This window comes from Microtus ochrogaster, unplaced genomic scaffold, assembly GCF_000317375.1.
Source record: "Microtus ochrogaster isolate Prairie Vole_2 unplaced genomic scaffold, MicOch1.0 UNK131, whole genome shotgun sequence".
Taxonomy (NCBI): Eukaryota; Metazoa; Chordata; class Mammalia; order Rodentia; family Cricetidae; genus Microtus; species Microtus ochrogaster.
In genome coordinates, this window is record NW_004949229.1 from 254,467 (window position 1) to 278,909 (window position 24,443).

A 24,443-nucleotide genomic window follows, 5' to 3' on the forward strand; every position below is an offset into this window, starting at 1 on the left:
AGCAGGCGGCAGCAAGGAGCAGCACTACCATCTACCGGCGAGAAAGAAAAAAACAGATCCAACCACAGGGAACGAAAATCTAACTTTTCTTCCTTCTTCTACCCACCGCCCAAGTGAGAAAGGATGTGGCAGACAGGCGGCATAACTGAGGGGGTCGGAGGCTACAAGATTTCATACACTAAGTGCGCCGGCCTGGAGAACATGCCCGGAAACGCAGCCTTTAGTCCCGCCCTCGGAGCCATAGCAACAGCAGCAGCCCATGCCAGACACACAGGAAGTACACAAGCCAGCAAGTCACTGGATTGGTGGGCTTTGGGTCTGCACAATGATCGCATGTGAGGTCGTGAGCATCAGCCCTCACTTCTGGACCCTAACGTGGGCAGGCTGCCACTGCAGTCTTTCCTTTTCAAGGGCCTTCTGCTTATCCATTCTAAAGTCTCCCCACCTGCAACCGGGCCCTGGGCAGCACAGGAGACAGTGCTTTTCTGTGCTGTCCAGGAGTGGCCAGTCGCCAGCACGCATCTGAGCTGGGCGGGAGGCCTGCTCCTAAGAAAGCATTGCTTATATAAACAAAAGAGGTTGCATCGCCTGGCCTATATGATCTCTAAGCTTTTCTCTGTGTTCAGTGCTCCAGAAAGCAAAGGAAGCTGCGAAGACAAAGGAAATTAGGAAACCGAGTAAAGTTAGCATTCCTTAGGCGTACCAGTCACCCCAACTTAACCTCTAAGCTCCAATCCACAGCACTGACAAGCTACTGCACCACCCTTTGACTTAAGCAATGATTTGTAAGGAAACGTCAACCTTTTAAAAATCTCATTTGCTGCCTGCAAAATAGCCAGTGGCTCACAGAAGCAACTACAGAAGTGTATCATTGAAAACTAAGTTTCATAGAAATTTTTGTCCTATTTTATTAGTTTTAAAAATATGAATATATTTTCACATTGTTTCATGTGTGTATACACATGTTTCCAAATAGCTCATCATATTTTTTCCTACGTGTAATTCCTACTCGAATGTTAAAAATTGTTTTGTTGCAGGACCCTTTGCTTGCATGTTTGAAGATGCAAAGAAACTCTCCCGATTCTAGGGCTTAAAAATAATCCTACCCATTATTCCATCATGTGACTAAGGGTTGAATATGTACTTCTAAGAACCAAAGCTTACATGCTTCGGGATGCAGGGAGACACCAGAACAGAGTGAGGGGGAGGCCTTGCGCTGTGACCTGACAGTGGCGCTCCAGAATGCTCTGCCGTTGTCTTACATTTTAGTGTGGACAGATTGTTCAGGTCATCCAGGGCAAGGTGTCATGTCAAAGGGAAAAACGGAGTGACTCAAGTTTAAGGGCTATTCATCTGACGCCTGGGTCAAGGAAGAAATTAAGAAAGAAATTAAAGTCTTCCTTGAATTTAATGAAAATAAAGAGACAACATACTCAAACCTATGGGACACGATGAAAGCAGTGCTAAGAGGAAAGTTCATAGCACTAAGTGCCCACTTAAAGAAAACGGAGAATGCATACATTGGAGACTTAACAACACACCTGAAAGCTCTAGAAAAAAAAAGAAGCAGATGCGCCCAGGAGAAGTAGAAGACTGGAAATAATAAAACTGAGGGCAGAAATCAACAAAATAGAAACACAGAAAACAGTCCAAAGAATCAATGAAACAAAAAGTTGGTTCTTGGAGAAAATCAACAAGATCGACAAACCCCTATCCAAACTAATTAAACGACAGAGTCCCAGCTTTTGAAAGCGGTTAAAGATACTGGAAAGTTTCTGACTGCCAGAATGATCCTGAGAACGTCTTTCTTTCATCATGTTCCCTTGTGCCGGAGATTGATGCCAAGGCCTCCCCATTTCACGTATAGGCCCGGACGCTGAAACTACGTTCCCAGTCACAAAGTGCTCACTCTAAAATTATAGTCTCTTACATGAAAGCTTACATATTTAAGCTGAACATAGTGACATGCACCCGTAATCCCGGCACCTGGGAGGTGATAGCAAAAGGATCATGAGTTCAAATTATCCTCAGCTATGTGGCCCAGCCAACCTTGAACTCCTGGTAAACTAAAGTTGCTGGGAAGAAATAACGTCTGCAAGGCTGAATTCATGACTGTGGAGAGCTGAAATGTTATAAACCCATAGCCAAAACTATCTCAGTCCCCTTACATAGCCATCAGTGCCTCCCTTCTGCCTCTGACCTACCATCTTTTCAACTAGTAGGTGGAACCAAGAGTTCAGACGTGTCACACACACACACACAGAGAGAGAGAGAGAGAGAGAGAGAGAGAGAGAGAGAGAGAGAGAGAGAGAGAGAGAGCGCGCGCACAGTGGAGCATGATCAAGTACTTGAGTTCTACACCTAATATAAAAAATCATGCTACACTCCCACCATCCATTTATGTATCTTAATTTTTTAAATTTAAATATAATTATATCATATCTCTCATTCCCTTTCCTCTCATTACCACTGTCCACTCTGTCTTAAATTCATGACCCCTTTTCCTTTCATTGTTAGTATTATGTTCTGTTTTGTGTTTGGGGGTGACTGCCCCTTGGGCTTTTTAGATCTGTAAAGTGTCCACATAAAACACACAGTGCTCACCTCAAAACAAATATGAGATAGTTCTCTCTTAAGCAAAACCTAAGTACTCATGACCTGGGACTATAGTACTCAGTCAGGGCACTCTGAATCCAACACTGTTTTTAGTTACGGAACAAAACAAAGCCGTAAATCAGAACATTTCTCAAATACTTTGGCAGAACAGCACATTCTAGCAAAGCAGGGGCATTCTCCACTGTCTGTCTCAGCTACTATCAGCTGAAATTCTTAGCTTTTGGGCTGGTGGAAGCTCTGACAGAAACACCTCCCGAGGAGGGAATGAGGGGCACTTTACAGGAATCCCTACAGGTGTTTTACAAGGGATTAAGTCACAAAGTCAACGACCTCAGAGAACCAACAGTATTACAAGCACCATTATTGGGCAGTCCAAATGTTGTGTCCATTGTAGCTATTCATTTTAGAAAGGGCTTCTAACCTCTACTTTTGCTGCTTTCAGCAAATGGTACATATATATTACTCTAGGTCAGGGGCATGGAAAAACTGTGTATTTTAACATTATGGCTATACATTAGCTTAGGCTGTAAAAGTTGATTACATGGAAAATCCAAGGCAAGCAAGGTTGGTGGTTACACTCTTTTCTTAAAGGCAGGTTAAGCAAACAGGTCGAGTACAGGGCAGGATAGCAGTCTTAAGTAACCTCAAAGTATATTATTAACTCGAGCTGTGAGGTCCAGCAAAAGTTCCAGTCTTTTACACATAAGAGATACTTTACCACCTCTCTCCTCCCTCCCTCTCTCTTCTTCCACCACCCTCTTTCTCTCTCTCCAAAAGTGAGGAAGTGTTTGAACGCTTAAAGATAAACCATCATCTGGTATTCTAGCCAGTTTCTATAACTACTTACTAACTCGCAAATATTTGGAAACTATAGAGGTTGAAGTAAAGATAAAATAACATGTACTACCTCCAAACTGGTTTTATCTCATACACTTACACAAAGTCCTAGGCAATAAAAATTTCTAAAAACACAAATAGACCGCTTTAATTCAAATGTAAAATGCTGATAAAACTGCTAATCCATAATAAAGAGCTTTTCAAATAACTACACGAGTTAAATTAGATGCTAAAACAAATTAAGATTTGAGTTTATATCAAAACTAAAGATAAAATAGCTCCCTGCTCATTGAAGAACCAAAATTCCTCCATTTTGTCCTATGCTCCATCTTGTGTCTTGTGTAAGCTATTTTCTATTTATTTATTTATTTATTTATTTATTTATTTAAGATTTCTGTCTCTTCCCCGCCACCGCCTCCCATTTCCCTCCCCCTCCTCCAATCAAGTCCCCCTCCCTCGTCAGCCCAAAGAGCAATCAGGGTTCCCTGCCCTGTGGGAAGTCCAAGGACCACCCACCTCCATCCAGGTCTAGTAAGGTGAGCATCTAAACTGCCTAGGCTCCTACAAAGCCAGTACATGCAGTAGGATCAAAAATCCATTGCCATTGTTCTTGAGTTCTCAGTAGTCCTCATTGTCCGCTATATTCAGCGAGTCCGGTTTTATCCCAGGCTTTTTCATACCCAGGCCAGCTGGTCTTGGTGAGTTCCCAAAAGAACATCCCCATTGTCTCAGTGTGTGGGTGCACCCCTCGAGGTCCTGAGTTCCTTGCTCATGCTCTCTCTCCTTCTGCTCCTGATTTGGACCTTGAGATTTCTGTCCGGTGCTCTAATGTGGGTCTCTGTCTCTGTCTCTGTAAGCTATTTTCTATAAAATATTCCAGTCTTCAGAAATGGCTAGGGGTAAAAGTAACAGGGTAGCCATCCGGAAAGTACAAATAACAGCAGAATGTCCCCACCCAAAGGTCAGCTGATAAGAACACTTGACAAGCAACAGGTGAGGTTTGAAAATAAAATTTCTGAGAAGTCCCTAGACACGAGCCAATCAGGAGTGAAACCATCACCACACTCTGCTAATGTAACTTTTCTGGCTTTTACCTTTAAATAATGCTCTCTGGTAGAGCAGGGTACCTCCTCTTGCCACTGCTACGCTGACGAGGTCCCTGCCAGGTTGTATGTGGACACAATAAGCCTTATTCTTGCATTTCGGTGAGTCAGTCTCCCTGGTGGCCTTTTGGGGTCCCCAGGGACTGGGCATAATACTCATCTCTTTCTCTGCCCTTGTTTCTTTGTGTCTTATGTGTCTTACAGTTTTCCTTGAACAGCTTTTTTCTCCTTTTAACTCCCTTGTTTACATTAAAGTGACGTTTTTGTACAAACAAGTGCTAAAATTCCTTCCGGTGTTAAACCAAAAGTCTCTGGCCTGAGTGGAGGCCCCTAGCTTAGGGGAACCGCTTAGACTGTTAAAGATAACCAAGTGAAGCTAGGTCTGCGTCCCCACCACACCAGTCCTGGAGATTTATGCTGAAATCCATCCTAAAAGTTGGGGGGCGGGGGTCCTTGTCTGTCATGTGTCTGATGGATCCTGCTAAATGTGGGTTCTGGGTTCCTTGGCTTCTGTTTTTCTACCCAGAAACCTACTAAATGTCTGATTGATACTCCCATCAGAAATAGACATTGCCTAGAACTCTGCTCCTGGGTCATATGTAATAGCACATTTGGGGGGGGGGTTAGTTTGGGGGTAACATCATAAAACCTGATTCCCTATGTAATTGGTCTGGCAGAAATAAAGATATTATAAAGAGACACAATCTGGCTATCAGAGTGTTGAACACAGACCCTAAAAATATGAAAATTTCCTCAGAAATCTCATGCTGGGAGAAGAAAAGGGCACCAGGCAGAGAGGGAACTTGTCTTAGGAAAGAGATTATTTTCACAGCTCTAACAACTTGTCACCTTACAGGAGGAGACTGAAGCCGCCACAAGTGCCCTTGACCACACACTGGCCAGGACTGCTTAGATGTGCACATGGCTTGGCTTTCTTTTTAAACCTTGACCTTACTTGGAGGCCCTAAAAATGGATGTGAAGAGGTTTCTGTATTTCTTTGTCCCCCCCCTTCCAATGTGACTCCATTGAATAAATTCTCCCTTTTCTGCTTTTCACTTTTAGTTTGACTCTTTCAATTGCCTTGTTGAGGAAGAGTGACCAGATCTGACTTGGTACAAATTGTGACCTCCAAATTCCTTACCACCTGCACATCCTAAGTCACTTTCTTACCTCCTAGTAAAGCAGCCTGGTGCACAATTAAAAGCCCCTTCACTGTCAGCTAACTAAGGAGAGAAAGGAGAAAGAGGAAAGAAAACGTGGTACATTAACACAGTAGAGTATTACTCAGCCATTAAAAACAACAGCAACAACAGCAAATGTGTAGAACTAGGAAAAATAATCCTGAGTGAAGTATCCCAGACCCAGAAAACAAATATCAACTGTATTCACTTAGATCTGGATATTAGCTGGTAAATCAATGACAACCACGCTACAACACAGAACCTCAGACGGTAAGTATAGAGACATTAAGGGACTAGAGAAACAGACAGGGAAGGGAAATAGACTAGATCATTATGGATAGATGGGGTGGGCTGGAACTGGAGAAGCAAGTGGGGAAAGTAGAAGAAGGGGTTGAGGAAGGGAGTATGAGGAGAGACAGCTAAAATGAAGGAGCATCTAAGGGGTGGTATGGAAACCTAATACAGTAGAAACTTCCATATATATACACATATATTATAGGTGATTTAAATGAAACTGCTAAATCATGGGGGAAACAGAGCCCTAACTAGCCATTTCTTGTCACCAATGAAGTTTCCAGTACCAGGAATGGATTACATCGAGTTGAGTTGTTGGCCAAAGGGGTCCCATGGGAATCCCCAAACCCAGGCTGTTGCTAAGACAATAGGTTGCTCTCCACAAACTGATGACAAGGCCCTGTTGCTGAACACAACACCCATACAACTCACTGAACATGGAGAGGTCCAGCTGGTGCTCTCTTCCATTCCTATGTTCTAGTGTCTTGGCTATGGGAAGGCACTCTGCAGACTAACAAAAGAAAAACCTAAACACTAAGCTAGCCATAAACCCTCTGATCTACAATAGTGTTCTGCCTGCAAGATATGCTAGGGCAATGGAATCGCAAAGCTTGTGGGAGTAACAAACCAAATTCTGATTAGACTCCATGAGACTGAACCCTTACTACCAATACTACTAGCGTAACCAAGAACCAGAGACTAGATAGCCCAGGGACTAAGGTAAAATCAAATATTACTTGTCTAAAAGAAGGGAGGGGAGGTGGTGACAAAAGGACTCCTAATGACATTCTGCTATACTGATAAATCATTGCCTCGTTCAGCCATCACCAGAGAAGCTTCCTCCTGCAGCAGAGAACAAAGAGTCAGTCACGGCCCGACACTATACAGAAAGTGAGAGACCTTACAACACTCAGTCCTAAATAGGATGCATCCATCAAATCCTTCCCCTCAGGGCTCAGAAAATGATGGTTCATACATCATTATGGGGTTCAGAAAATAACTGAGGAGCGGTGATATGGATCAGCAGGTAAAGGTGCTTGCAGACAAGCCTAAGGACCTCAAAAGAGTGTAGGAGTCAGAGGAGTTAGAGAACCCTGGGAGAAGAAGGCCCTCTAAAGCAACTGGAGCACAGATAAACTCAGAGACTCAAGCAGCACATACAGCTGTGGCCTGCATGGGTCTGTACCAGGACCTCTGCATATATATTATGGCTTCCAGTTTAGTGTTTTTATAGGATTCCAAAGTGGGCAAATAAGTGGATATGATTTTTATGCCTTCTCGTGGGCTCTTTTCCTTCTGCTTGTTTGTCAGATTCTAACGTGATAGTTTTTGTTTTATCTTATTATATTTTATGTTATATTTGAGTATTATATCTTAGAAGCCTGTTCTTTTCTAATCAGATCCAAATGGGTTAGAAACTGGGAAGAACCTGGAGGAATAGAGGGAGGGGAAACTGTAATCAGGATATATTATTTATGTGAGAAAAAAATCTATTTTCAATAAAAGGGAAAACTAAAATAAAAAAAAAGCTCTATTCATGTCTTTAGCAAGAACTGAAAGAACCAGATGTTGGAATGAGGTGGGAAACTCATGTTCCAAATGGCCTTCACCATCCTTAAAGCCACAAACAAACCTGGCAGCCATCAGGGTTCTCAGATATAGGCAGTGTTCTCAGACATAGGCTTGTAGACAAAATAAAAGAAAATCAGAGACATGCATTGTCAGAGCCTGTTTGATTTTTTTCCCCATTTAGGATAAAAAAAAAAAAGCCCAGTGTTATTTAACCCTTCGAAACCTTTGTCCTTTCTATACTTCCCTGGAACACTGCTTTTACCCAAATCTAGATTCACCTTGGAGCAATGTGCCACTTATATGTCTGATCGTCTCTGATCCTTACTAATAGAACTTCTAGGCTTCAAACTAAATTCAATTATTCCAGCCTCTTGAGGATACAAGAATTTGTTTCCCCTTTGTTAACTATTAATAAGAGATATTAGTTTTGACTATAAAACTTTGTTATCAGCACAGATGAATTAACAAGAGACAAAAAAGAAAAAGACAGTTTGTACGTCATTATGGGATTTAGAAGCTAACTGAGGCCCTACGAGACGGCTAAGCAGGGCGAAGTGCCTGTGGACAAGCCTGATGATTCACGTTTAATCCCCACGCCACACATGACGGAAGCACATAACTGCTACACGCTGTTCTCTGACCTCCACACATGGACTGTGGCATGTACTCGCCCATAAATAAATGCAAAATAAGATTTGGAAAAAAGAGCAAAAGATAAATTATAATCCCTATCACCTGACCCTGCCAGGCTAAATGCCATTTCCACATCCATGATGACTTTTAGAGAACAGTCATTTTTCCTTATGATTTCATACAAAGGCCTTACCCTGCCAGTATCACAGATAGTGTGCTTAATTGTATGGACTACCAATGCACTCTGTTATGTTTTGTAGGAGGGAATATTATATAAAGCACTATAAAGTCTCTTTACAAAAGGAACACGAGAACTAACCTATGATCCAGCAATACCACTTCTGGGCATGTATTAAAAGAAAGGCAATCAATATTGCAGATGAATGTCTAGTGCCCCTGTTCACTGTACCACTATCACAGCATCTAGGGATGCATAGATAAATGTTCTGTGCTCTGAAAACAATGACATCTTGAAATTTGCAGGCAAATGGAACTAGAAAAAAAGCCATCCTGAGTGAGGTAACCCAGACCCTGAAAGACAAATATATGTACTCACACATAAATAGACATAAAGCAAAAGACAACCAGAGAACCTAGGTAACAAAGAGGACCCTAAGAGAGACATACATGGATCTGTCTAGGAAGGGGAAAAAGACAAGATCTGAGTAAATTGGGAGCATGAAGGACAGACAGGGGGAGAGGGGTGGGAAGGCAGACGGTGGAAGGGGAGTGGGGGAAAAATGTATAGCATATTCCTATCCAAACAATTAAAATGAGAAGGATTTACTAAAAAAAATAAAACTGTGTTCTGGGTTACCATGATAACCTGTGGATCTCTTTGTAGAAACTCTTGGCTATTTCATATGTGTCCTATACACTACAGCTTTAAAAATATGCATGCGTATTAAGATACATAGGAACACAACATGATGAAAGATATCAAGTACTGATATTGTTCTTAAATGATTTATTTGCAGATGGGAGTATTTACAACAAGCATGAAACCAGCAAGGATTGATGCATGGAGTATGAGAGATGTTACTAGATCAACCCAGGCCAGAGATAATATTGCCCTAGACCAAGAGGACAAGGTGGATTTGGATACGGAAGAATCTAAACACATTCCTAGCACTTCTATAAAAAGAAATCAATGGAACGAAATGAGTACAGGAGAATATTTTAGACAGGACAAGTAACACAGAGCAAGGGCTGCAGCTCTATGCTTTAAAATAATTCCATTGTACAATTTTGCTACTTTTAGGCTATGACACAGAAAAACTCATTTAACCACTCTGTCTCATGTCTTCAGACCTGTTGTAGGGTAAAAGGGACAACTGGAGTAGGAAATCAACCAATCACTGAGCACCCTGACTCTGAACCCAGAGTCTGAGAAAGAAACACACCCTGTTTTTGAGACCTGGGCCAGGGAGAGAAATATCTTTATCCCTGAATTCAGAACTAAGGACATGTGCCCTGTCTCTGAAACTAGTGTCACAGGAACACACTTTGTCCCTAGAATCAGAGTCAGTGAGAGAAATGTGCCCTGGTCCTAAGATTAGAGTGAAAAAGCTAAAAAGGACCAGTGAAAGAAACACAGTTTGGCCATGAAGTCAGAGTCATCTCTGCCCCTGCGCAACTGCACCAACCAATCGCAGAGCAGGAAACCAACCAATCACTGGGCACCCTGACTCTGAACCCAGAGCCAGTGAAAGAAACACACTCTGGAGCTGAGACCTGAGCCAGGGAAAGAAACATCTTTATCCCTGAGCCCAGAACCAAAGAAACATGCCCTGACTTTGAAACTAGTGTCAAAGAAAGAAACACACTTTGTCCCTAGAATAAGAGTTAGAGAGAGAAATATGCCCTGGTCCTAAGAGTCAAAAAGCCAAAAAGGACCAGTGAAAGAAACAGTTTGGCCATAAAGTCAGAGCCATCTCTGCCCTGACCAAACTAAACTTACCAATCCCTGAGCAGGGAAAAACTAACCAATTCCTCTTCTCCCTGGGAAAACTATGCCCCTAAGAAGCCCTGTATAAGCCTCTCTGCCCCTTCAGTTAAAGGCCACCATTTATCCCTCCCTGGCAGAGGCAGCCACTCTCCTGGACTCCTCCTTCCCAAATAAATTTCTTTCTCCAAAGAGTCTTGGGTAACAACCTTCATTTGTCTGCGCAGACTAGAAGAACCTGGCTGGGATGTCCCTTAGGGGACTGAGCTGAGATGCCCGCTAGGGGGCCTCAGCAAGGTGGAGCAGCACAGAACCTTGCTGGGACACTCCTTAAAGGGGGCTGAGCAAGGCTGGGCAGAAAAAAGTAACAACTTTTCAAAGGAGTAGGCGCTTCCCCTTTAGCAGACTGTTAGCAAGAGAAGAAACATCTTGGGCTGGAGAAGGAGAAGAAGCAGATAGCCCTGCTAGGACGCTCCCTTAAGGGAGCAGAGCAGAGCTCAGCTATAGCTGCTCTCCAGGAGAAGAGTAGGATCACTATATCCTGCCGGGCGACCATTCCCCATTGCACCCCAGCTCCAGGTAGCCTGACTTCCTCCAGGGCTGAGCTGTCCTATTGTGGCTCGAAGTATAACCTGGCTTCCCGATAAGTCAGGATATCTCTCCAACTCTACAACTGTAACATATTCCCCAACACCTGTAACTTGGTATAATATTGCCCAGCTCACTGTGTTATAAAATTTACATGGATTACAATATACTTCAGATAGTCCTGAACTGTATAGTGTGGAAAAATCAAACTGAGCATAAGCAATCATGCATGTTGGATGTGCCAAGCTCCTGCCCCTGTGACTTGCCTGCCATGTTAGACTGGAACCCAGAATTGTGAGCTGAGTCACCCTTTCTCTGCCTCAGTTTTTCTCAGGATATTTTCTCATAAAAACCAAAATGAAACTAGGATCTACCTTTTGGGTAGAAATGAGAGACAGAGCCAGATAGAAAATGAAATGAAAGTACCTCAGAATATGACGGTCAAAGTATAGAAAAAAGGAATATCCAATTTACATGATCGTGTGTGTGTGTGTGTGTGTGTGTGTGTGTTTGCTTGTGCACACGTGTGTGTGCAAGATATTTTGGAGGAGATAATGAGGAACAAGGATTTTCATTCCATCTCTCAATATTTAGAAACATGAAGATGAAAACATTTGGTCTCTAGAGAGATGTTTCATAATGATCGGCCATCAAAGGACCATAGAGGGAAAAAGCTCCCACAGAAATTGAGAAACTTATTGGCTGTGTACCATCAATAGTAGCAGAAAATTATAGAAAATTTTGGAAGTTACGGTGAGAGGGAAGAGATGAAGGAAAGATTGGATCAGAGACAGGAAAGGAAAAAAGTGTAATCCCAACAAACAATAATGTTTAACATCTTGGATAAAAATATCTTATGTATGATTATAAATATATACATTGTCTAAATGTGATTTTTTTTCAACATAATTTACTCAATACAAGATTGATTTATAAGTAAGTGTTCCCAAATGTGACTGGACAAAAAAAAATCAGTGAGATGATTCCGAATGATATTCTGCTATACTCACAGATCAGATTGGTTCATAGTTCAGTTGTCATCAGAGAGGCTTCACCCAGCAGCTGAAGGGAGCAAATGCAGAGACCCACAGCCAAACACTAGATAGAGAGAGAGCCCAAATGAGATCTCCATAAGGTCCCTCCCTTGAAGATGGGGAGGAGTAGCGGGTGTCAGAGGGACCGAGGACACCAGGAGAACACGGCCCACAGAAACAACTAAGAAGAGGTCATGGGGAATCACAGAGATCGCAAAGCCTACACAGGTCTGTGCTAGGTCCTCTGAGTATGTTATGGCTGCTACCTTAGTGGTTTTGTGGGAGCGGTGGTGTCTCTGACTCTTCTATCTGCTCTAGGATCCTTTTCCTCCTACTGGGTTGCCATGCCCAGCTTTGATGTGAGAGTTTGTGCCTGGTTTTATAGTATCTTGTTGTGCCACGTTCTGTTGATGTCCCTGGGAGGCCTAATCTTTTCTGGGGGAAGACGGAAGACCTGGATCTGGGGAGCAGGGAAGTGGGGGAAGGACTGGGAGGAATAGTAAGAATATATTGTAAGAGAGAATAAATAAAAACAAAAATAAAATAAGTGTTCATGTAAACTAAAGTTATTAATTAACTTGACCCAACTTCATTTTGGCTTATAGTAAAGTTAAAATTTTAGGAACAAAATGACAAACTACAAAGGAATACATTTACAAAGATGGCCAATGGTCTTAAATATTTCTTTGGAACAATTAGAATGAGTCATTAAATTTATTTTTTTTTAAAACAATATATACATAATCATACAATTCTGATAAAGATGTTAGCTCCTTGATCCTTATCTCAATTCTGGTTCTACAACATGGTCCCTACTAATTGAGGGTAAAAATTAACCTCAGTGGTTAAGAGCATTGCCTGCTCTTCCAAAGGTCCTGAGTTCAATTCCCAGCAACCACATGGTGGCTCACAACCATCTGTAAAGAGGTCTGGCGCCCTCTTCTGGCCTACAGGCATACACACAGACAGAATATTGTATACATAATAAATATTTTTTAAAAAAAGAGAAGAGTTCTCATACTCTAGGATATGTTTTCTTACCTATTAATTGTCCCCCTTTGAAATACTGAACTCCTTATTCCAAAGATTAAGAGAATAACTCACCTCTGTGCCTTTAGATATGTGTTGTATGTGAATATGCATATAAATACAATTTTAAAACACTAAAAATTTTTTAAAAGGTTTTAAGAATATTTATACAACTACTGCCTTTTAAAAAACAAATGAGTTTTTCAAGAGCCATGTCTTAGCCAAACCTATGTAAGAGAAAACCCTAAACATATTTTTTATTGTCATTTTAAAAAAAAACACTTCAAAAAAGGTTTGGAAGCTCCTGGCTTTGTGTGTGGGCACAAAGTGGTGACTGCAGGAGATTCCTGTGGCCTGATCCTCTGTGGGGGCCTGGCAGGGACAGGCCCACTACTGGTTCTGCTTTCTCAGGATTTGTTCGGCTGGGGCCTGCCAGGTGAGCAGAGTGTGGCTGCCCAGCTGCTGCCTAGCTGCTGTCCCTAGCTGATGTTTCTGGAGGCACTAAGCCAAATAGCCCGTTAGCTGGGATGGGATGAAGAATGTCCTATATCTACCAGGCTGGCATGGGTGTGCTCTTATGCCCTGCCAGATGTGCTGGGGGTGCTGCTCCTGATCAGGACTGTCTGCTGGGGGAGAGGTAGCTGCGGTGGGAGACCCAGAGCCCTCGGGGGTAGCATGGGTCTCTGTTTACACTTAGCTGATAGAGTGTCATGCACGGGTCCTGTGGCCTCTGTCTAGCCCACCTGATGTTTACATGCATTTGTCTGGAGGAGGTGCCAGCCCAGCCTGTTGGCTGCTCCCCCACATGTCCCACACATTGCCCACAGCCTGCTCCTATAGTAAATGGCTGTCCAGCCTCCCAGCCCTGGTCAGCACTGTACAATTGTTTATTCAATGCACAAATTGGTGTACCTCTTCACATTTAGTTCCTTCGTCCCTCCAGCCTTCGACCTGGCGTTGGTATCCTAATTGCCTGGCTTCTGGAAGGTATCGTTGTACATTGTTCTCAGGTGGTCTTGTGGAGGTCTTTCTGAAAATAGTTATTTTATATGATTTGTCATGAAATTTGTTCTAATAAATCATTCTTCCATGTGGCAGCAAAAATAAACAAACAAAAAATACTTTAAGGCTGACCAAGACATTTTAAGAGTTTACAGATAATCTTAATGTGTTACATCATAATGATATATTTAAAAATAATCATCTGAGTCACAAATGCCAAACTTCATCCTGCTCTGGACATTTTACCCTACTTTTAATGCCTCACAGACATTCAAAAAAGGAAATGCTTAAGCCAGGAGTGGAGGCAGAAGCAGCTATATATTATGCCTTAAGTCTTTAACAAATAATTTAAATTGGGTTAAGAATAAAAAGCTATTAATGCATTTTACCTTTATGCCTTGTAACATACGCATATTCACGTACATTAACACAAACAGGAACGGCACACATGAGACTACTCTCACATGCACACATGAGAATACTCTCATATGTGACCATGCTTGGAAAGTGCATGTGTCTGTATATATTCATGCTCAGTAACTGTAAACATGAGAAAACATGGATCTGTACTGACACGTGACCATGAGAAACTGCCCACATATGGACATGTCCTTATGCATTGACATATAATAATAGGAATTGCATACACATGAAAACACATATATACACTGACATATGACCATATATATGAACATGCATAGATGCACTGATGTGTGACCATACCCAGAAAGTACATACACATGAACATGCATATATATGCCACTCTTGTCTTGTGTTTTAGTTTTTCTCCTGCTGAGATAAACACCATGACCAAAAGCCACTTGGGGAAGAAAGGGCTGATTTGGTTACTTACATCTCCTGAGTCACCATCCCTTGAGGGACGCCAAGGCAGGACCTCAAACTGGAGGAAATTGGAGACAGGAGCTGATGCAGACGCCATGGAGGGGTGCTGCTTACTGGCTTGCTCAGCCTGCTTTCTTACAGAACCCAGGACCACCAGTCCAGGGACTACACCACCCACAACTGGTTGGACACTCCCTCATCAATCACTAACTTAAAATATAGACTACAGGCCTACCTACAGCCCAATCTTATGAGAGCATTTTCTCAATTGAGATTCCTTCCTCTCAAATAACTCTTAGCACGCGTCCAGTTGAAAGAAACACACACACACACACACACACACACACACACACACCAAAATACTAGCCAGCAAACCCAAGAAGTGCACACATCTGAACATGTGCCTATGTGCCAACATATAAACATGGTCAGGAAATACACATATGTGAACACTATATACATTCACTGACATGGCCTTGTATAGGACTGCATGTAGGTGAGCATACACATGTACACCAATATGTGACTGCACTTGGGAATTGTACACATATGAACACTACATATGCACCCACATGCAACCACAGGGGACTCCACATACGTGAACATTTGCATATGCACCAACCTATTCCAATGATCAGGAACAGTACACATGTGAACACGCACATACGCACTAGCATATGACCACTCATGCTCAGAACTACACAAGTGACCACATGCATATGTACCAACATATGCCAGGACTCGGGATTTTCATGCATGTGAATACACCATGTGCCAACATATGACCTTGCTCAAGAACTGCCAGTGTGTAACCATGCACATACACCACCATGTGGCCATGCTTGGGAACTGCACTTGTTTGGACACAATCATATGCACTGGCATCTTACTGTACTCACAAAGTGTATAGGGGTGAATAGCACGTATGTGTTAACATGTAATAAGTAACACCTAGGACTGCCTGCATGTGAACACTCACAATATGACCCAACATATTCCCACCATCCAGAACTGCACACAACACGCTGGGCATGGTGGCACACACTTTTATTCCCAGCACTCAGGAGGCAGAAGTAGGCAGATGTCTAAGTTCTAAACCAGCATGGGCTACAGAGCAAGCTCCAGGACAGCCAGAGCTACAGAGAGAAACCCTGTCTCAAACAAACAAAACAAAAAAAAATCCAGCTGCACACAAGTGAACATATGTATACACACTAATATATTTGAGAACTACATGAACGTGAACATGTACATAAACACTGACATATGACCACATATGGAACTGTACACAGGTAAACAAACATATATCACAAACATGAGTATGCTAGGAAAAGTATATGCATGTGCTGGCATGATCATGTTCAGCAAATGCACAAGTGAACACATGATTATGTACCAACATGTGACCACACTTGTAACTTGCATGTATGTGAGCATGCACATATGTGCTGATATGTAACACACTGGGAACTGCACACAAGTGAATGTAAGCACATGCATGTGATTCGTCTGAGAACTTAATGCTTGTAAACACACAGATTTGCAGACATGTGACCACACTCAGAACTGCACATGTGGAAACAAGCACATAAGCACCGTGTGATACCTTTTGGAAGTTACATACCTGTCAACATGTGCATATGAGCTGGTATGTGCTCACTCTCAGAACTTTGTATACATGTTAAAATGTGCATATGTGCCAACATATGACCATACCTGGAATTGCTGTGTGTGTCAGCATGCACATATGTGCCAATGTGATCAGGATCAGAACTTCCACAGACATCAAAATGCTCATACATGATATGTGACCATGCTTAGAGTAGCATGCATGTAAACACATTTACAGGATATGTGTCTACTCAAAATGCACACATGTGAAGATATGTATGTTCTGACATGTGACCTCCCTCAGAACCACATGTCAGTACACACATATGCACCAGCATATGTTTGCTCTTGGCACTTGGCATCTGTGTAAAAAGTGCATATAGTGATATGTTACTATACTTGGACACCTATCAAAACACACATGAAAAGGCTCTGGATTCAATCCTCAGCGCCACACTAGCATGCACATATGCTATACAAATGAACACACATGAAAAGTAAAAAGAATTTATGACATGGGACTGAAAAAACAACACGCATGTGCTAATGTGAAGAATATGCCAAGGAAGTAAGTGGAAAGAGAAATATAATGTATTCAAATATGGGTTTTGATTTTGTTTGTCGTGCCAGGGACTGAGCCAAGGGTTTCATGCATGCTAAGCATGCAATCTAGCATTAGCCACAACCCAAATCCTTCAAATAAATATATTTTATATTGCCAACAGTTCAGGATCCAATGAAAAATGTGTTAAATATAGGAAGAAAACAGCACAAAATGAAAACAAGATCTTTTGGTCTACTAGCCATGATCAAAAAATAGTCCAAAGGCAACTGACCTATCATGGTTGAGCAGTAACTTCTGTGTGGCACCAAACATGGAACAGCTCTGTAAGACTCAATCCTATCCCCCCACAGAGAAGTAAGTCTTAGCATATCTTTCAATCATGACTAAGAAGACAGCAGTGGGAAGCCAATACCTTTCAGTTAGGAGACAGTCGAGTACTATTGATTAATAATCTCCAGAGTGAGCTGAGGTATAAATCAAGTAATCTCAGTGAAGAAACTTGTGGACTCTCTACCCTGCAGAGGTGACAAAGATGAGCCAAATGAAGAAAGCCTAAAATAACAAGAACATAGCTGTAATCCTGACGAAGCTTAAATACACAGAGAGTACTGGTCCAGTAAAACAAAAGTACTTCAACATAAAATAAAAAAAAAGGCTTCTGGGTGGCCAGGAGAATTCTTATAGCATCAAGTTTGTTTCAGCTCATTAATCAGGTAACAATACCAGCACTATTCCTGTCACTTGGCCCTATTAAAAGTATCCAATATTAATTTAATAAGTACACACCTATTTGTGTGTTTACTGTCTTTCCAGTTGCTATGAAATCTGGAAGGTCAACTAAACTGACAGCACAGGAATACAAAAGGATTAGTCTCCAAATCTTAATGAAATTTGGAAATTCTACATTCATTTTCACATGCTGTACACATGCTAACCTTCTGGGCTGGCTGACCAGTCAAAAGAGGCTCCTGTTGGTCCCCCTCACCTTGGTAATTCAGAGTTCCATGAGCTGTGAGCTGAGGAACCATGAGAGAGGAAGCCACAGACAGGGAGCCAGTACACAGCAGTATCTTAATCGCCCCAACAGCTAAGAGCATGCGCTACTTCATCCTGCATTTCTCCCAGGCATTCAAGAACTGAAGACCTATACAAACTAGGAGGCAACCAAGACAACGAGAGTCATTGTTACTGGTTTCAGAATGTGTCAGTGTCTGAGTTACTGTTGTATTGCTGTAAAGAGATACCACAACCAAGGCAACCCCTTCAAAAGAAAGCATTTAACTGGGGGCTTGCTTACAGTTTCAGAGGGTTAGTCCATGATCATCCAGGCAGGAAGCAGACAGGCATGGCTCTGGAGCAGTGCTTGAGAGCTTTACATCCTGATCCACAGACAGAGAGGGTGAACAAGACTAGACCTGGCATAGGCTTTTGAAACTGCAAAGCCCACCCTTAGTGAAACACCTCCTCCAACAAAAGCCACACCTCCTAATGTTTCCCAAACAGTCCCATTAACTGTGGACCAAGCATTTAAACATATGAGTCTATGGGGGCCACTCTCATTCAAACCACCGCAGTCAGGAATCTGGTTCCTTGTGTTGATTTCTGAAGCATCGCCTCTATGTTCTCCTCCTCATTTCTGGGCTGTAGGGTCCAGTCTGTTGACTGCCAACTGGTGCGGCCCTAAAGAGCAAATATTGTCAGGGAAGAGCACACTAGTTGGTTATCCAGTGCCAGTCAGCCCTGAAAACATAATACAAGAAACATTATATGGACTGAAGAGGTTATAGTTAGGATGTATACGTATGTGTGTAAATATGTATATGTGTGTGTGTGTGTACACATATATATGCATGCAATAATAATTGATGGCAAAAGATGCCAAGGATGTAAAAATATAATGGAGGGGTGTATGTGAATGTTTGAAGGGAACAAAGGGAAGCAGGAAATGGTGTAATTAAAATAAATCTCAAAAATAAGCAAAAACCAAAATCTCAAAGTGAGGCAAATAAAAGCCAACCCTTAAAAAAAAGAGTAAAGACATTGCCTTTAGCACACATGCTCATGCTCACACACATCCTCCATACACTGCACATGTGTGCATGCAGACAAACAGATACACACAGAGATACACACAGAGGAATGAGCCTCGCACGCTAACCATTTACACATAAACCACACAGATACAGCACTGGAGATGCTCACTTAAGCTGTTACTCAGATCAGTAAAGAAAGCAGGCCAGCTCTGTTTGAATCTGGATTTTAATTATGTACATAAATAGTGATAGAAGAATGAGGAGTTCTAAGGCTTGTACATTATTTCCATGTGAAGGACTGCTGATTAGTTGGCCTGTAATATGGCATCACCCAAGATAGCAAAGAGGCTTAGTGTTGTTTTTCCTGAAGAAAGCCAGTTTACTATATCCAATACTGACTCTCTGCCATTTGTCTGTAGAAATACTGATTTACCGTCTGGAGTTTCCAATGTTTACCTATAACTAGAAGAAAGAAAAATATAAGTTAACTGTACGCAGGAAAACAAAAATGATGCTAAAATTATGCATTTTGAAATGTATTTAGGTTTAAATTAATAAATAGTATAAGTTTTTACATTACTATTTTATCACTATAAAAAGAATGAGCTAGAAAACACAGCACCTAGGCTCATTTTGCAGAAGAGTGAGCCAAAACTCAAACTGTGCTCCATCCATACTATATCCAGACTTTCAACTGGCTGAGTACCCGAGCATACTGAGGTATGTGGATGATGCCAAGTACATGCCTAAATGGCACAGCGAATACATGCATCTCTTGCCCTCTGAGGACCAGGACATACTTCCATGTATCACTGAAGGAGAGCGCAATCCCATCATCCTCAGACAGTTGAATGCCTCTCCTCATACCTTCCTTTCCCTCACACCCTTCCTTCCAGGGATGAAACACACACAAACGCACACCAAAGCCAAGCTTAATCTTCTCCAGACTGTCTTTTCCTTCATATAGGATGAGCCTGCACAGCTCTAGAAGTTTCTAAATCTTTTATGTGCTGGGAATTGAACCTGGGGCCTGACACACACTAAGCAAGCACTCTAGCACTGAGCATACAGCCCAGCATCTGAGAAGCCAATGACTGACTATTCACTTGAGCTTTTAATGTAAAATCAAAATTTCTTAAACATGCAAACAACTAGCTAATTGGTCTCTCTCAGTTTATTCACCTTTTAGCGACATCCTAAGAATATAACTGATTTACTGTTTTGTTAAATTCTGGAAGCAACCTATATTAACAAGGATTAAGTAAGCTATGGTAAAGTATAGACCAGGAACTATATAAATAAAGGGGCAAAGTAGGCCTACAAATACGGATGGAGAATATACACAATAAACCCAGTTGAAGAAGCAAATTCCTTATTAAACACACCTAAGCATAGTGCTATCTATGAGACATAATAACAAAAAAATGAAGCCTAAATCTGATCAAGCTTTCAGATCCAACTGTTGCTACATGGGAAAAGAAGAAAAGAAGGAAATGAAGAGAAAAGGAGAGTTGGCACTAAATGGATATATTTAGCCACCATTTGAACATGGCAAATTTAAGACCAAAAAAGCCAAGTTTTTCTTTTTTTTTATTTTCTTTCTATGAAAGAAAACTTTTAATTGGGATTTGATTACAGTTTCAGAGGTTAGTGCATTAACATCATAGTAGGAACACAGTATCACACAACACACACAGTGTTGGAAAAGCAGTTGAGAGTTCTACATCGTGATCTGTAGGCAGAGAGAAAGACATAGATAGATAGATAGATAGATAGATAGATAGATAGATAGATAGATAGATAGATAGATAGATAGATAGATAGATAGATAGACAGACAGACAGACAAGTACTCTGATCTCTGAAATCTCAACGCCCACACTCATGGTAGCACTATTCCTCCAAAAAAGATACACCCTTAATCTTTTTAATCTGTCCCAATAATGTCACTCCCTAGTGACTATGAGTTCAAATATATGAGCTTATGGATATTGTTCTTATTCAAACTACCACAGTATGTTTGAAAAGTAAAAAGAAAATTGACACACAAACAAGACAGAAATAGGTAAGAAGTGAGTTGAAAAGATAAAGATTATATGATAAAAAATCCTTATAAGTTTTTCAATGAATAAATGAGGAACAAGAAACTAAAAGCCAAGTTTTTCAATGAATAAATGAGGAACAAGAAACTATTACATTTAAAAGACAAATAAGAGATTTATTCACTAAAATGTGAAGAACAGATAATATTTGATAAACCAAATAAAAAATTATTATGAAAGGCCAGTATGGCTGAACAAGACTGTATCCCCAGCACTCAGAAGGCTGAGGCGGAAGGATCACAAGTCCTGAACGATGTAATGAGGATGTATCTCAAAATAACAACACCAAAGTTATTACTGACACAAACAGGAAAATCTATACACTAACTAGATATTAGAGGGTATTAAGGAATTACTGTTAGTTTCTTTTGGTATGATGATAAAATTATACATACCTTTTGAGTTTTTTGTGTACTTGCAGTCAAAAAAACCAAAAGCATACAAATGTGTATTATCTATTTAAATCCATGCATACTTAAATGTCTATAGTGTACCAAATTATGAGCAGAAACTATCTCTGGGAAAGGAATAATGACCAGAAAGCTTTTAAAATTTTTATCTGGGGCTGGGGTATACTCAGAGATAGAGTGCTTGTCTACTATGTATAAAGTCCCAGGTTCCATCCCTAGCTTCCAAAACAATAGCTACAACCAACATAGACTGTCATTTTATTTTATGTGTGCATAGTGTGTGTGTATGTGTATGCATGTGCACGCAGGTGCACATGTGCCTGGTGGCCAGAGGTCGACATTGGGGATCTTTCTCAACACTGTATACCTTATTTTTGAGACAGACTCTCTCAGTGAACCTGGAGCTCACTGAATCGGCTAGATTCCAGCCGTCATGCTCCAGGAATCCATCTGTCTCCACCTCTCCAGTGCTGGGACCACAGGAACATGCCACCACACCTAGCTGTTTATGTGGTTGCTGGGAATCCAATCTTAGGTCATCATGTTTACATGGCAAGCACTTGGCTGACTAAGCCATCTACCTAGCCCCCTACTGCTCTTATAATTAAAAACTAAACCACCAATAAAGTTCTAAAAATTCAGGACTAAAAAAATCAAGGTTGTATATAGGGTAAGTTGAACCCTGGTCTAGAACCCTCTGAACACTGAAATGGCTTATTACCAACTTTTTCTTTGTTAGATCTCATCCCTATAGAGAAATACAAACACATTCTATATAAAGTATCTAAGGACTTGTATGGCCCTCTGGAAGCTCACTCTCTAGTCTCCCTTCTGCCACCATATCCACAGAAATGCTGATTCTGGGGTGGGGCCTGGGCCTCTACCCTTTAACAAGAGCTCGGGGTAGTTATTAAATTGTTGTTCTAACAGCAGAGAACTACTGACTTTGCATTAGCATCAATGTCAAAGGGGAACTAGATTGCTGTGACATGTCAACCAGGATCAGGACCGCTGTTCAGGAGTCACAAGACAATATCTTTCACTTACAATAAGCAGCAGCTTCCTAAACTGTCAGGAGTGTCCAAAGACAACTGCCCTGTGATGTGTTTCCTACCAATGGAAGCGTAAAAGGGGGTGATGAGCAGAGCAACAGAGGATTCTGCTTAGGGCTGGGGGTTGCACTGAATGACCTCTCAAATTTCAAGTGATGTGACGCTCTGGCTCTCTAAGAACATGGAGATAGTTGAGAAAGGAAAGCCTCAAATGCAGAGTTTGGGGCATTTTAAACAGTAACTGTGATAAACAACAATATAACACAACTTTTTAAGATGGGCTGACTTTTGACTCACTGGTAGAATGCTTGCCTGGCATGTGTGAAGCCTTGGATTCAATCTCAGTGCCACACACACAACTGATCATAAAAGAAAACTCATATTCATGGCAGGAAATATGAAAAAAATAAAGTTCAAATAAAAACGCACATTTAAATTTTCTATATACCTCCTGATCTAACAAAATATACCACCTTTCTTCTCTAATTAATAATTGTAGCTCTGGGTCTGTCATCCTAGCTACACAGGAAGCTGAGACTTAAAGATCATAAATTCAAGCCCAGTCCAGGCAACTTTATGGAAAAAGTGTCTAGAAAATAAAAGGGAACGTGAGGGCTATGGGTATAGCTCAGGGGTAGAGAGAGAGTGCTTGCCCAGCATGTGTGATGCCTTGGGTTCAACCCCAGTACCACAAAAAATTGTACATGCTCCCATGCAATTAAGTATAACTGAAACAATAATAATCCTCTTTATAGATCTATCATAACTAAGCTAATTTCATGCAGCTGAATACCTAGGTTAAATTTTAATTCCTTATAATTTCCTAATTATCAGGAAATGACAAGATCTATTATATAATTTTAATATACACAAAATACTAATAGAATTAATACTTTTATACTTAGCAGGTGCTTGGTAAGTAAATATTAAACAAACATGAGTAATAGTGAGTTGAATATAAGACCAAAAGAAATTGCATTCAGTTTCTAACCTCTGTCTGGTTCTAGTTTATCTAAAAAAATTCTGGTACTTCTCAAAAAGAAACACAAATATAATTAAATAAGTCATGGCATTTAAAGCCAGAAGTTAAAGACAGAATAAAATATGACCCTTATGTTTCCACATCAAGGTGAAAGTGCTATAATTAATTAATTAACAAGAAATCATTTTAGCTAGCACTAACAACGCTGAAAATAACCAGGTCTTTGTTTCTTTGTTTTATTCTTTACCTGATTAAAATGGACAGAACATGGAGTTTTCTATTTATTTCCAGGTGAGTTCTTCACATTTCCTGGCTTGTAAAAGAAAATACAAAGCTTTAATGTTAAGATGTCTTCAGTATTTGGCTGAACATAAACATGAATTATTATTATTTCCTTGTAAGGTGGTCAAGTCATTTTGTTGAAGGTCTGAAGTGGGGTGTCAAAGAAGGGCTTGAGACCCCGAATTATCAACTAGGACTCCAATGAGCTATGTTAAAGGAGGAGATAATACAGGATGACCCATTTCTCAGGAGACTGAAGAGATTAGTCCATTTCCTTCAGTGTCCTGCTGGGAAAAGTAGCTTAGGTACAGAGAATAGAAAAAAGGCTATAGGAATTCTTATTCTATAGATCCAGCCAAACAGTTGATTCCATAAAAGCAAAATCAAATCAATATTCAAAAGATTTATTTCTTAAAAGTTGTATTTATTACTACATGGCACTATCACTGACGTAGAGGGCTTGAGAGACGTTAAGAGAGCTTCTTGCATTATCCACAGGTCAATTCATTAAACGTACACTCTCAAAGAGCTTTAAATTGAGCCACAACCATTCTGCCTGACTTTCCTTGGGGAACATATAATTAATTAGGTCATATCCATGGGAAGACATGTAGAAAAGGTTCTAGTGGGGAAAATTCATGTGCTTAAGTTCAGGCTTTCCTTTTCTGTATTTTTTAAGGCTTAGATTCTGAAATCCTATTAATAAGACCTGCTTGGATATCAAAGATC

The 24,443-nt window shown here is 40.9% G+C and overlaps 1 protein-coding gene and 2 long non-coding RNA genes across 6 annotated transcripts in view; all 3 read right to left on the reverse strand.

The window, feature by feature from the left end:
- LOC113455810 overlaps positions 1–11,816 on the reverse strand; it is a 27,089-nt gene extending 15,273 nt beyond the window's left edge. Inside the window, exon 1 of the long non-coding RNA XR_003376766.1 lies at positions 11,781–11,816. This is a non-coding gene — a long non-coding RNA (uncharacterized LOC113455810). The remainder of the gene's footprint in view (positions 1–11,780) is intronic.
- Positions 11,817–11,837: 21 nt separating this feature from the next.
- LOC113455809 lies at positions 11,838–18,186 on the reverse strand. Of its 2 annotated transcripts, XR_003376764.1 has the most exons (6): positions 18,152–18,186; positions 17,840–18,007; positions 17,267–17,369; positions 14,689–14,736; positions 13,746–13,863; positions 11,838–11,868 (listed from the first exon to the last, which is right to left on the reverse strand). It is a non-coding gene; the product is annotated as an uncharacterized LOC113455809 (long non-coding RNA). The 2 variants fall into 2 exon arrangements; XR_003376765.1 differs by lacking the exon at positions 14,689–14,736.
- Positions 18,187–19,094: 908 nt separating this feature from the next.
- Apoo (apolipoprotein O) overlaps positions 19,095–24,443 on the reverse strand; it is a 52,976-nt gene continuing 47,627 nt past the window's right edge. For all 3 annotated transcript variants that reach the window (XM_005371848.2, XM_013355457.2, XM_026778381.1), the window contains 2 exons: positions 23,680–23,745; positions 19,095–19,349 (listed from right to left, as the gene is read on the reverse strand). In XM_005371848.2, coding sequence (XP_005371905.1) covers positions 23,710–23,745 — 36 coding nt within the window. In that variant the 3' untranslated portion in view covers positions 19,095–19,349; positions 23,680–23,709. The remainder of the gene's footprint in view (positions 19,350–23,679; positions 23,746–24,443) is intronic.